This window comes from Mus pahari, chromosome 10 (genome assembly GCF_900095145.1).
Source record: "Mus pahari chromosome 10, PAHARI_EIJ_v1.1, whole genome shotgun sequence".
Taxonomy (NCBI): Eukaryota; Metazoa; Chordata; class Mammalia; order Rodentia; family Muridae; genus Mus; species Mus pahari.
Genome location: NC_034599.1, coordinates 20,782,400 through 20,796,899, shown reverse-complemented (window position 1 = coordinate 20,796,899; position 14,500 = coordinate 20,782,400). Strand labels below are relative to the sequence as shown.

General features: G+C 42.9%; 1 protein-coding gene across 3 annotated transcripts in view; it reads right to left on the bottom strand.

The window, feature by feature from the left end:
* Eepd1 (endonuclease/exonuclease/phosphatase family domain containing 1) overlaps positions 1-14,500 on the bottom strand; it is a 109,799-nt gene that overhangs the window by 35,561 nt on the left and 59,738 nt on the right. For all 3 annotated transcript variants that reach the window (XM_021207033.1, XM_029543454.1, XM_029543455.1), the window contains exon 3: positions 12,675-12,726. In XM_021207033.1, the coding sequence (XP_021062692.1) occupies positions 12,675-12,726 (52 nt within the window). The remainder of the gene's footprint in view (positions 1-12,674; positions 12,727-14,500) is intronic.

Here is a 14,500-nt window from a genome sequence, read left to right as displayed (position 1 = left end):
AAGGTCATGGTTTCAATCCCAGAGTTATGGTATGTGTGGAGGTGAGGGACTGGATAAAAGAACATACATATAATGATATTGTAAGGCCTACACCATTTTTAAAAAAATGAAATAAAGTAGAAGGGAGCTAGGAATGACTAATGATATTCTGGAATAAGGAAATCACAGTAAGTAGTAACTAACTCAAATCCACAAAGAATCAGGTGTGACTATAAGGTAGGATTGTCACAGCTAATCTACAGGTAAGTACTTGCTCTATCTCTTGCCTTCTTTAAAAGAATATAAGGAATATATATATATATATATATATATATATGTTATATTCATATATATGTATGAATTACAACCACGCACAGTCCGGCTGCAAAATATGTATTGATATGCATAACACTAGTGTGACAGGGAGGAGAGGATGGAGTTCTGGAGCACAGATGTGCCTATAGCTTATGAGGATTGGTAGCATAAGTGTGAGACAATAAAAATTTGACAGCAGTTAGTGTGATCTTATAAATTAATATATCATGATAAATCATGAATCTACTAAAAAATATCATAAGAGCCGGGCAGTGGTGGCGCACGCCTTTAATCCCAGCACTTGGGAGGCAGAGGCAGGCAGATTTCTGAGTTCGAGGCCAGCCTGGTCTACAGAGTGAGTTCCAGGACAGCGAGGGCTACACAGAGAAATCCTGTCTTGAAAACATAGGTAAAAAAAATAATCATATGAATATATGTAAAGAAAGAATTTTAAAAACAACAATGTTACACATTTACTTAAAGCTGCATGTGGTGGCTTATGCCTATAATCCTTTGATTTGGGAGGCCAAAGCAGGAGGATTGCTACAAGTTCAAGACTAGTCTGGCTGCATAATGAGACCCTGTCTCAAAAAAAAAAAATCAGTAAATAGGAAAAAAATAAACAAATGATAGAAGAGAATATTTGCTTAATACCTAAGAGCAGAGCAGTCAGGATCAAGAAGAAAGAGGAAAGAAGAGAAAGCCACAGGGGAGCTGGGAGCCTCCCCTTCTATGACTGCCTTCACAACATTCAGCACAGATGCATTAAAACACTAGGCACAGTAGGACTGGATAAAAAACAAGCTTCAACATCTGCAGGATCTGAGAGTGGCAACTGAAACCCAAAGGGGAAAGAGTGGATATGATGCAAGGAGGAACTACGCTAAGGTCAGAAAAATGAACTGCAGCTGGGTGTGGTGGTGCACACAGCCCAGCACTCGGGATGCAGAGGCAGGCAGGTCTCTGAGTTAGGGACTAGCCTAGTCTGCAGAGAGGGAGAGTTCCTAGACAGCCAGGATTGAGAAATCCTGTCAAAAAAATAAAAAGAAAAAAAAAAAAGAAAAGGAAAAAGAAAAGAAAAGAGAAAAGAAAAGAAAATGTTACTTTAAAAAATTACTAAAAACTAGACATGATGAAAGGACAATATATAATAAAAGGTTCAAGGGAATGGAATGATATGATCATTATAAGCCTAATAACAGAACCCCAAATACTTGACCCAAGAACTGACAGAATTGAAGGAATAGGTAATTCACCAACAATAGTTAAACGGATGGTTTGAATAGGCAGGTGATTGACAAGAACGTAACATAACTCAGAAACATGAATCAACAAAGCCTACAGTCACTCCAAACATCTAGTAATACACGCCTTCTACTGGGCACACGGGAGCTCTCCGGACAAACCATACATGGGGCTAGGAACCACGGATCAACACATTTACAAAGATAAAGGTCAAAGGAAACACGTTCCCTGACTACAACAAGGTGGAATGAAATGAGAAATCAATAAGAAAAATAAGTTTGGAGAATTTATAGATGTGTGGAAATTATACAATTCACTTGGACATCCCAAAAGGTTAAACAGGAAATCGTAACGGAACGTAAAGACCTTGGCACGGATAAACTAGAAAGGCAATGTGCTAAAGCGGAGGGAACCCGTCTACAGCAGTATTAGAGATCAGTTTACAATCAGGGGCCTTTTAATACCAGCAAAGAATGAGTTCAAATGAAGAATCTAAGCCTCCGAGAAGAATAAGCTACATCAAAAGCAGGGAGAAGAAAGCAGTAACATCAGAAGACAGAAACCAACAGAGAAAATCAGGAGTCCCAAACTCATGCAAAATGTTCTTATTGCCTTGTACACCTCAGGCTTCTGCTGGGAAGCTGGCTGCCCACAGACTAAGCTACCTACAGAGAGGAGAGCTAGAATAAGTCACAGGGAAATGGACCTCATTTGGTGCTCATTCCCGCCTCTCTTGTAGCTCCTGCAGTGTCTGCCTATTTTAGCTGCCCTTTGGGACCTCACAACTCTTAAGTGTATCTTACCCAGTTTATATTGTTGGCTGAGGGAAAGTTATTCTGATATAAGGTACATGACCATGATCATACGTGGAGACTGCAGATAGCAGAGACAGGGGAGACATCTCAGGGTGGGCAAGGAAGCAACAGAAAACGTGGTCAGCTCATGACCTAGGAATGCCACAAAGTCATGAGTCATCCTGACAGGCCAGCAAAACTCTTTCAGGTGGGTGGGGGAAAAAAAAGTCTTAGTGAGACACAGAGGGCTAACTTCTCTAGGCCAAAGTAAAGCTAGTTCTCCTGTGCACATTTAGACTTCAACAATGTCCAATGAGCCAAAGCTTCTCTGACCTTGAGGCACGACTGAACTAACCTCTGTTGCTATTTGTTTTAATAGACCCAGCTGTGAGCTCTGCATACATCAGTGATCCATATGTACACAATCTCTGTTCATTTCCTCTGTAAGTCTAGAATTAACTAGAAGACTCATATGAACAATGGAACATTAGAAGTATTCTGGAAACCCAATTAACCATCAGAGGAGTATCCCCCAAAATACAAGCATAAAGGCAGAAGATGGCGAGCATGAAACTCCCCAAAGAGGCTCAGCTGACCGGCCACACTTGCTTCAAGGGTGACTTATGTCCTTCTCTTGCCAATTCATACTTCTATAACTTAAAACATTTTTCAAAGATAGGTTCAGTGACTTCTCCCACTCCATCAAGTTACTGCAGGACTAGGCACATCCTCTCCCACTGAGACCAGACAAGGCAGCCCAGATAGGGGAACTGAATCCATAGGCAGGCATCAGATTTAGGGCTAGCCCCTGCTGTTGTTGGAGGACCAGCATGAAGACAAGGTTCAGTAGAAAAGGATGGGCATCTTAAACAAATTGGTGCTGGTCTAACTGGATGGTTACATGTAGAAGAATGCAAATAGATCCATATCTATCACCCTGCACAGAACCCAGATACACTAAATCTAATAGAATAGAAAGGGGGAAGCTAGCCTTGAATAGAACGTATTTTGTAAACACACTCTCTCTCTCACCTGCTGATTGGTTTAAAAGACTGGCAGCAGAGGAGGAGAGAATAGGCAGGACTTCTGGCAGAGATAGGGAAAGAATCAAATGTGGAAGACTGGCCTGCCAGATGCAGAGGAAGAAGCAGGCCAGGAGTGAAGGAGAGGTAACTAATGAGCCACGTGGCAGAACACAGATTAATATATACGGAATAATTTAAGTTATGAGCTAGGTGGGAACAAGCCTAAGCTATAAGGCCTAAACCTAAAATTAATAAATGTAAGTCTTCCTATCTTTATTCACAGCTGTGACAGGCATAGAAAGACCATATGGTTATACCCTCCAAATTAAAAGATATTTCAAACCTAAATCAATTTATTTTCAATATCAAAATATATGTGAACAAAAATTATCCAAAAATTAATTACATTCAGAAACTTTAACATAATAATTTAACAATAACCTTTAATAATAAAAAATAAAAATTTTATGAGAGAGAGAGAGAGAGAGAGAGAGAGAGAGAGAGAGAGAGAGAGAATTGTGTCCATTTACACACTTATGGAAGTCAGAGAACAACTTCCAGGAATCAGTTCGCTCTTTCTACCAGAGAGCTCCAGGAACTGAACTCTGGTCACCATTCTTGGCAGGAAGCATCCTTGCTCTATGGTCCCAAAGAGAAACCCTCTACAGCTAAAAGTGCTTTGACCTAGAAAGAAATTGTCTATGGTAATTTATTAGATTGCCATTTTTATTAGACAAGGGCCACGCTCCTAAGTCCCCAGGCATGCTGAAGGAGATGATGCCTGGCTATGTGGCTAAGACTTTTATCTGAGTAAGTACCAACCAATAGAAACTGGGCAGGGGCAAGGAAGGGAGCAGGTCAAGTCTCAGCCCACTGCAGGTTTCAGAAGACCTAAATATGTCTGAGGCGGCTAAGAATGGGGGCACGGATGCTCTAGAAACCAGATATCCCCTTAAAGTCCCCACTGTGGGAGTGTCTGTAAGTCACAGAAAGAACTGAAGGGATGATGTTTTGGGACCAGCAGGATACAGTATACAAAATCTAACCATATCTAACCACAGAATCTTTCTCCTTGACCCTAGGCACTGCGCTCCATGGCCTTGGTCAAATTCATCCCAAGATTAAAACCACGAAGAAGAAATGACTGGACATACCTAGAGGGAAGAAATGAATCCTATCTTCACCAGTAGTAACTGTGTAACGGGCAATGGTGGTCCCCTTGCCTGCTACAGAGTGAGCTTCCTGAGGTAGGGCAAAGAACATGTCCTGTTCACAGATGCAAACATCCACTAGCACAAATTCTAATAGGAGATGGGGCTCAGTAAACATCCGCTTAAGGAACAAAAGTATATGTACACATAGTTGTTATAGAAGCAATTGGAAGTAAAGTTTCCTTTTCGATAAAAAGCATATCACATTACTACAAGGCTAAACGTTTCCCCATTTATGGTAGTCACATACCCATGCCCGAAGTAGATCTACCACAGTCCTTTCTAAAAGCTAGCCATTTTCTACGACAATGACCTGCCTTCCAATTGTTCGCCCTTGCAAAGCATGTAGCAATGTGTTTGTTGTCTATCTTCATGGACTCTTCCGTTAGGAGACATTCCCAGAAACAGGCCCTAACTAAAGGATCGGGGCATCTCTGAGGCTAATGAAGTCCATCATGTGTTTGAGGGTCAGCCTCTTGTCACCTACCCTCCACAGATATGACCAGCATGCTGCTTCTAGCAACTTCAACTTTACACACTGTGGTTTTTTGCTAATATGACCAATTTAAAATAACCTCTCACTCTGTATATGCTTACCTTTGATAACTAATAAAGCTAAAGAGATTTTAAAAGTTCTACGTGGGGAAATGGCAGGACAGTGTGAGCCCCTGAGTATATACATAGTATCTTGTGGGGATGTCAAAACATCAGGAGAAATGACATCTTTACTCCCATTCTTTTGCTGCTACTGGGAATTAAAGCCAGACCTTATGCATGCTATAGGCAAGCAGCCTACCCTGAAGTTACAACACCAGTACCACCTCCTTTAAAGAGACTTTGGAGCCTAGCCCACAATTCACCAGGATACCCAGCAGTAAGGTTTGTGGGTAGAGCCCAGGGAGCAGTCTGGAACGTGGAGCTGCCTCCCTCAGAATCGGACTACACTCAGGAGACTGTAACCTCTGATGGGAGCCCCATTTCTGCTCACCGGTCCCTGTAGTGTGGGCAGCTTCCTGCCAGGCAAAGGGTGGCAGTGAGATTAATTATGACCACACACAGCTCTGCTCAACACAGCAAGAAAACAAACAACCTTCGTAGACTCCTTCACAGACTGTGACTACCAACCGCGTAATGTGACCTTCCCATTAAGCTCCAACTAATGAAGAAATAAGCTGAAGAGGAAAGAGAACAGAGAAGATTCCGAAGGATCTCACACTGATATTTTTAAAGGATTATGTTTTCCAGAAAGTATTTTAAAGTATTTTAGCCCAAATGCAGGGTGTGTCTACTTGATGTAATTCATTATTCTATACATTCTTTAGAGTTCTGTGACCATCTGGATATGGAAGCCAGGACACTAGGTGGAAATGTCCTTTGCTTGCTTAACGAACCAGCTATGGCCCAGGAGAAAGGGGTACCTCAATAACCTTGGCCTCAGTGTACTTTCTTAAAAATGTATAGATTTAGTTTACATAGTTTGAGAAGTCTCCCTCAGTTGAAACATTGTGGTTCTATGCAGACCATTCAAGGGTAAAGTTTTATAACTTTACCATCTTTGGTATAAAGTACAACTCAAAAACAGAGCAGCCACTGCACTCACGAAAGCTAAATTAACTGCAAATCCAGATCACAACAGAAGCCACTATCTATGTGCATTTCAGTGAATTTGAAACACGACTCCCAATTACTGTCAGGAGCCTAGCTAGCATCCTTGGCTTAGTCACCCACATCTATATAAAAACTGTTTGTCTCCTATTCCTTCTGAAGATCTCTGGGGAACGATTCACTTCTAATCCCAATGCGGCTTAGCACTAGGTTCTGGCTGGAAGAGTGACTACTGTATTAAGTTTAATTTTCCTAACCCCAGGCTTCCGGGTAAAATGAATGTACACTTATCATACAGAGAAAACACCGAAGCAGGGCTTAGAGATCTGGCAAATGGAGGCAGGGGAAGGTTATGGCTTTCCCTTTAACATCTTCTAATGGCAGTGGTAAAGCTCACCTTGAGATTCTCAAGAGAGGAAGAGACAGCATGGCTGATAAGGATGATGAATGTGACAATGATAGAACAGCAGCTCACTGGCAGCGTAAGGCAGACACTGGCACACTGGCATTTGCTAAGATATGAACTCTTTTGCTGCATACGTCATTCCCTTTAGTTCTCACAAAATTCCAATGACATAGTTACAATTGTAACCCTGCATGCTGGGGTTGGGGGATAGGAGACACTAAGATTGTGGGTAACCTGCCCAGTAGGCCTCTCACTGATAATAATAACCAAGCTGGACTCAACTTGTCTATGCCCTTGGAGCTCAGCACTAGAAAACTGAGTTTGATGTCATATCAGATGGGCTGACCTGAGATTGATGAATGAGTGACAGCCTGGGGCACAGAACAGGCAACAGTTGTGAACTGAGTGGCCTGAGAGGCTGGGCTCACAGGTGGGCATTGATCACAGTAGGGTCAGCTCATGGCCACCCTCTGTGCTGGCAGGGTGAAGGTGATCTCGAGCCAGAATGGCTGGCCACAGTATTGTCTGCAGCCTTGCAGGAAGCAGTTGGAAAAGATCACTAGGGGAAAAAAAATAGATCTTTCTAAATCAAGCTGTAACAATATTTTTATTTCTTTTCATGTAATGTCACATTTAAACTCATTAGATGAGTCTGTTTTTAAATCCTAGGAAACCAGTCTTAGTGACTTGAGTTTAGGAAAACAGAAGGTCCGACTCTCAAAGCAAGGAACACAGACGGACAACTGGTAAGCATGGTTCTCACTGTGCTTGGGAGCTAAGCATTGTGTGGCATGAAACATGCGCACGCGTGTGCGTGTGTGTGTGTGTGTGTGTGTGTGTGTGTGTGTGTGAGTGTGTGTGCACACACACACACACTCATCCACACACAAACACTGTTTCAGAAAAATGGTACAGACCTTAATACTTACACATATTAGATACCCTGATCATGGTTCTAATAATATTCTTTTAATAAGAAGTCCATGGAGACAAGTCTAACTTTGGGTTAGCATAGAAGACTTAGTAAGTTATTAATGGCTTAGAGGATATATTAAGCTCAGAAAAAAATATTGACAGAAAAGTTCTTTATGTGTATTTCCCACAATTTCTTTTTCTTTCTTTTTTTCTTTCTCTCTTTCTTCTTTCTTTCTTTCTTTCTTTCTTTCTTTCTTTCTTTCTTTCTTTCTTTCTTTCTTCCTTTCTTTCTTTCTTGTTCCATAATGCTTTCTCTGAACTTTTTATTTAACCTTACAAGTCTTTTGAGTATTATTTTTTTTGTTCTGAAAAGAGATTCTTCTCTCATATAGTTCTTCTTGGCCACGGTTTCTCCACCCTCCACTCCTCCCAATTCTCCCCTACACCTCTCCTCTCCCTCAGATCCAGCCTCCAAGAGATGACAGCCAGACACAACAAAACAAGATACAACAAGACAAGGCGGAAGCCTTCATGTCAAGGCTGAACAAGGCAACCCAATAGGAGGAAAGGGGTCCCAAGAACAGGCAGAAGGGTCAGAGACACACCACTCACTCCCCCGGTTAGGAGTCTCAAAGAAATACCAAGCCAACACCCAATAGGCAGAGGCAGAAGGATCGCTGCACATCCAAGTACAGTTTATATAGTAGTTCCAGGCTAGCTAATGCTACACATGACTCCAGGAAGCCAAACCAAACACGGGGGAGGGGGGAGCTTTAAAAAGTCAAAATAGGAAGCCTGGAAGTCTATCCATTGATGTCACCGCTGTTCACAATTCCTCTATCAGAATGCCAATAGGACAGATAATTCACAAGAGCCCCAAACCTAGTAAGGGGCATTGAGGAAAGTGGAGAAAATAGAATGCAGGGTAAAAGACAAAACGTCCCCCAGCAACGGTGTGGCCAGGGTTCAGCTCTGACGAGCATAGCTACCGGGTGTACATGGGAGGCAGTATGGAGAACAGGATCAGAAGTAAGGAAGGGGACCCAGGCCTCCGGGATGATGTTCTGCCAGCCTCCAGAGTCACAGGGAGCTACACTGTGGCTAGAAGGTGCCCTAGCTCTTGGTTCTGTACATAACATGAAAACCTCAGCTAAAATACTAAGACTATGCTAACAATGGCTGATTGTAAAGGAGAGGACATTGGAAATCTCCTTTTCTAAGATCTCCAGACACTGCCGACCTTTCATGTTGTGTTTTGTGCAACTCAAACCTTTACTATTCAGATCTATTGCCAGTCCCTGTGTAAGAGAAAAGGACTTTTACAATTACAGCCACCTTCCAAGATGGAGGTATGCACAGGCTCCTACTGTTAAGACCGCAGACACAGATTCCAACACGGTAAAGTTCCAGAAATTCTGCGACTATAAACTCCAAAGGCAGGTTTCCATGCCACATCAGCAGGGTGACAGTGAGGCGGCTGAAGCTTGCAAGCTGCACTTCTGAGACCTCTCTCTTGGCTCGGACTATTACTAGCAGGAAAGGTAAGATATAAATGAGGTTTCAAGAGGCTGGGTAAGAGTGCCTGCTTTGCAAGCTTCAGACCTAAGTTCAAACTCCAGAATTCACATAAAAAAGCCAGGTGTGGTGCTCTGAATGAAAATGGCCCCCATAGACTCAGAGGGAAGGGCTTTACTAGGGGTGTAGCCTGTTGGAAGAGTATATAGTGGGGAGTAGTCTTTGAGGTTTCAGAAACTGAAACCAGGCCCAGTATCACTCTCTCTTCCTGCCGCCAATGGATCCTGATATAGAAGTCTCAACTCCCTCTTCAGCACTATGTCTGCCTGCATATGCCATACATCCCCTTATGACAATAATGGACTAAATCTCTGAAATGGTGAGTCAGGCCCAATTAAATATTTTCTTTTATAAGAGTTGCCACGGTCATAGCATCTATTCATAGCAATAAAACCTTAACTAAGACACCAGGTATGGTTGCTCATGTCTGTGACTGCAGCCCTATAGCAAAGACAGGCAAATCCCAGAAGCTCGATGGCTAACTGGCCAGACAAGCAGAAACCACAAGACCCTGATTCCGTGAGAGCCTCTGTCTCAAGGCAGTAAGGCAGAGAGCAATAGAGAAAGTCCCCTCCCCAGTTCTGCTCTGGCTTCTAAACAAGTATGTGTGCTTGCATACTCATGTGCATGCCACACCCAAAGAGAAATCTACAAATAGAATGATGGCATCTGCCTTTTGGTGGCCCCATACATATACCTCCCAAAGGAGCTTCAGTGGCTATAGAAGCACAATTTGTGCAATCTAATAGGTTTCTGACTACCACAGGCTAGTCAATAATCACTGTGGGGATAGTAAACAACCTTCTCCTGAACAGCTCTGGGACTTTAATGTGTACTAGTCAGTCACCTGGGCTCTCTGCAGTGAGTGGCTCTGATTCAGTGGGGCTGAGCTAAAGGTCAAAGTTCTAAATTTCCTAATGAACTTCCAGAGCTACTGGCCCAGTGACAATGCTGAACAGCAAAGCTGGGTTTACCACACACTTTTCTCAGTGGCTCTCTAGCCTGACCATGTGGAAGGAAAAATATGATCCATGAGGCTCTTCAGGGAACATATCTTACATATCAACAAATCACGGAACCAATCTTACTACAAAAACAAAACAACAACAATTAAAAAAAAAAAGAGTGCCAATCTAGGCAATATATCATGATTCATTCAACATATAACAACTGGATACCAAGCACATAACCGCTGGGCTGTTCTTGAGCATTTCTCAGAATGTTTACCACTTGCCTAACATGCAGAAACCCCCACACTTGCAGAATAAATGAGGGAATGATGAGACAACTGCACAGAAGAGAGAAGAGGAACTGCAAGATCTTGGCTCCCCATCAGTCCCTGCATATACTTTGACGGTCCTATCTGTTAAGATGGGATGATGCAAACCCACCATCAGGCATACAGGAAGGGAAAATGGACGATGGGAGAAAAGGACAGCTGGAGGTGGATGGGGACAAGAGAACAGAATATAGAGAAGCTAACTTCTGGAGATCACTGAGCCCCAGATGTCCTACTGAGCACCTTTCCCTAGGCAGCCCACTAAACTCCCTTCTAAAGCTTTGTGAATTAAGGATTATGACTTTCATTTTTCAGCTGGAAACCTGAAGCACAGAGGATAAGTAACCCAAGATAATTCAAGGAGGAAGGAGAAGGCAGGTTTTGGAGCAGAGCCATGGAAGCTTGGTTCTCAGGGTGGCACAATGACTCACTGGCTGACAGCCAACCACTGCAAGCCCAATACTACCTCTCTGATCCATTTTGCAAGCTCTGGTGCCCTGGATTGGTCTGGCTATGTGGCCTCTCTAAATTGGACAGTAACCACTTCAAAGACATAACTGGTATTTTTTGCTGCCTGTATTTTTATTATACTGATGCATTGGATGTAGAAGCGCCGCATTGTGTGCGAAGATTTTTTTTTTCTAACTTTTTCAAAATCAGGAAGTAAAGCACACTGGTTCAGTGAATACTAACTACTACAAAGGAAACGTGGAGAACCTTTTAAAGCTTCAAAGACATACAAAGAAACCTCATATACCTGCCTACACAGAAAGATCAATGGTTTGTATTTTGCCTTATCTACATATCCCCCTCCTCCTCCTCCTCCTCCTCCTCCTCTTTCTCCTCCTCTTTCTCTCTCCCTCTTTCCCTCTTTCCCTCTTCCCCTCCCTCCCTCCCTCTCTCCTTTCCTCCCTCCTTCCCTCCCTTCCGCTCCTCTTCACGCTTCCTCTCCTCTCTCCTTTCCCTTTCCTCTCTCCCCCTATCCTTCTTTCTCTCCACTGTCTTTGGAATCTTTTCAGAATGAGTGATTAGATTCTTTTCTGTGTTCCTTCCTCTGATTCCTACAGACCAGGCCATTCTCTTGCATGATCACAAAAAAGCCATCAGCTTCCGGAAAAGTTATGGCTACTTTAGTACCATTATCTAATCTACCATCCACCCTCAAGGCTATCTTTGTCCCATTGATAGCTTTTATAGTCATCATAGCATGTTTTAATAGCTGGATGTGTATAAAGAATTTACATGAATAATTAAGCCTTGATATGATCAGAGTGCTTTCATATCTAGAGAGCCATTTGGCTGCATTAACTCATTTGCTTCACATTTTGCCATTCTAAGGTCCAATGGAACTGGTGTCCTTATCTCACCCCTCATGGAAAAGAGGCTGAATGGAGTCTCAAAGCTCAGGCCACTCCCTACCCTTCACAGCATGGCTTGATCCTGACTTTAAAGATGTCCTTCATTATAGTACCTAGACACTCAGCACTGGTCCAAACATTTTACGTTCCTTTAAAAAGTACCATTGGATGTTTATCTAACTACTTACATTCATGTCAACCTATAGATTATAATCAATAGGTCTGCAACTACATTTGTAGGAAGAGTCCTGAGCTAGCCAAGGGGAATGTACTGCAGGAGTACAATAGCTCCCACAATGGCATTTAGGGCCTGGCCTCCTTAGTACCGACCTAGCCTGCATTGCTAAACCCATTCCTCTTTAAACCTAGAACCAGAATCTATAAGTAAAAGATTTTCGGTTCCAGTTGACTTGAACATGGCAAAATGCACCAGATGCTCCCACAGCACAGGTGTGGAGGTGATTTCCCTGTCTTCGCCAACAGCCTACTATACTATAATAGCTAAACTACTAAAAAAACACTGTCACAGTCACATCTGTTAAAGAAGTTCATGTCTTCACTCTTCCACTGAGTCCACTTGCTTTGGGCTGGTGACCAAGTGTAGCTGGACCTCATTCCTTTCATCTCTATACTCAAGACAATCGAACGTGAAACCGAGAGGAGACAGCAAGCTTGAAGCCTGGCACACGGGAAGCCTCTTGCTCCTGCAGCTTAGAAGTGCAGGAACCCTTCTACAGAGTGTGGCCTGGCTTGTAATCAGCAAGCCTCGGCTTTCCCCGAGCCTGGAAGGAACAGAGCGAGCTTGGGTCTGCAAGGGTAAGTGCAGTGTAAGTGTAGGAGCTTTGATTGTATGTCTGCATGGCTCACTGCAGGAGAATAGGAAGTGGCAGGCTGCTTCTGCGGTAAGTGCTGCCTTTGGTCAGGGAGCACAACTCTTCCCGTGTAGCAGGAAAAACAAAATATTTACCTTTTCCAGGGCTTCTTTGTCAAGCAGCTCTTGCACAGCTAGAAGTTTGATGCTGTAAAAAAATAAAATAAAGGCACACTTAAAAAGAGTCATTCCATGTCAGCAAGCATCATCACACAGGGCAAAAAAGAGGAATGCAGAATCCCATCTCATGTCACCTCCTACTGGAAGGTGACTTTGTTTGATATAAACTGACTGTCCCAAATATATGTAAACTCTAAAAGTAGCTTTACCACAAGATTCAGCACTACTATTTTCAGTAGAAGTTGAAAGTCAGGACTTGAAAAAGGAATTTGCACATCGTGTTCCCGATATTCCTCATAACCCAAAGATGGAAACAACCCGAATGTGCACCAGCAGATAAATTGACAAACACAAAGTGGTGTGTGTGTGTGTGTGTGTGTGTGTGCCCCTCTGTGTCTATGTCTGGGTGTCAGTATGCATGTATGTGTGAGTGTGTATGTGTGTCTGTGTATCTGTGTATGTCTATGTGTGTATGCGTGTATGTACATGCATGCATGTGTTTGTGTCTGTATCTGTGCATGTCTGTGCATGTGTACACATCTGAGTGTCTGTGTGTGCCTGGGTCTGTGTGTGTGCATGTCTTCATGCATATATGTGTGTGTGCATGTCTGCATGTATGTATGTGCATGTGTGTGTGCATCTGTGTCTGTGTGTATGTCTGTGTCTATATGTCTCTGTGTGTGCATATTGTTGTGTGTGCATGTATGAATGTGTATGTGCATGTATTCATGTGGGTGTGCATTATGTGCATGTGTGTATTATTCCTCCTTAAGAGGAAGGATATTCTATTATATATACAATAGAGATCACAGATTCACCTTGAAATGCTCAGTGACGTAAGTCATGACACAAAGACAGACAGGGTGATTTCACTTACATGAGGAAGCAAGAATAGCCAAGTTGATAAAGACAGAAAGAAGAGTGTTTCTTTCCTGGGTCTGGAGGGGTATGGGGAGCTACTGTTATAACTGGAATGACATTTCTTTGTAATGAAGGACCAGTTCTGGAGTTAGATGGTGTGGTGACACATCACTACAAATGTGCTTAAGACAGCAAATGTGTGCTTACCATCGGTTAAAACTTTGGTTACACGTGGTTTGTTAGCACGCAGCGTCCTTGCAGTGACTGATAACTGTTTCATTCAAAAAACTTGACTAAATTCTGCAGACTAAAGAAATCAACAATTGCTCATGCTCAGTATTAACCTTCACTCACCATCTTTCTGTGATAATGGCTGAAGTGTAAACATCATACACTGCTCATCAGGCACTGATGGTGCCTCACTGTGTGCATGAGAACATGTTCAGAGTTCCAGGCTGCTTAGAAGCCACAAGGAAGTCAGAATATAAGGTGAACCGTTCTGAGTGGATGAACGGAGATACTAAGGAGAGCCTGGTCCCACAGACACCACAGAAGGCTTCCTAAAGAAACCAAAATAGCCTTGCCAGGAGAGAACACCCAAAGACGCCAAGAGGAGTGGGCATTGTTACAGCTTCTAGTTAGGGCCCGGAGCCTTGACTGAACCCAATGACTGAATCCTGTAACCTCTAAGAGAAGCAACTGGTGCCTTTGAGGCTATAATAACTCCACTACTATCTCCATCCACAATATGGGTGCTAATTAACAGACTTCCTCACGGCATTCTCTCCACTAGCCACTGACTTCTCTTCCATCCTCACAGATTTACTTCAGCTGCTTCTCAGACTTAGACATTCTTTGGACTACCCCCAGGAGCTTCTCTGGTCCACCACCATGGACGGCTTCTGTTTCCTTCAGGAGACTTACCACTTTTTTTTTTTTTT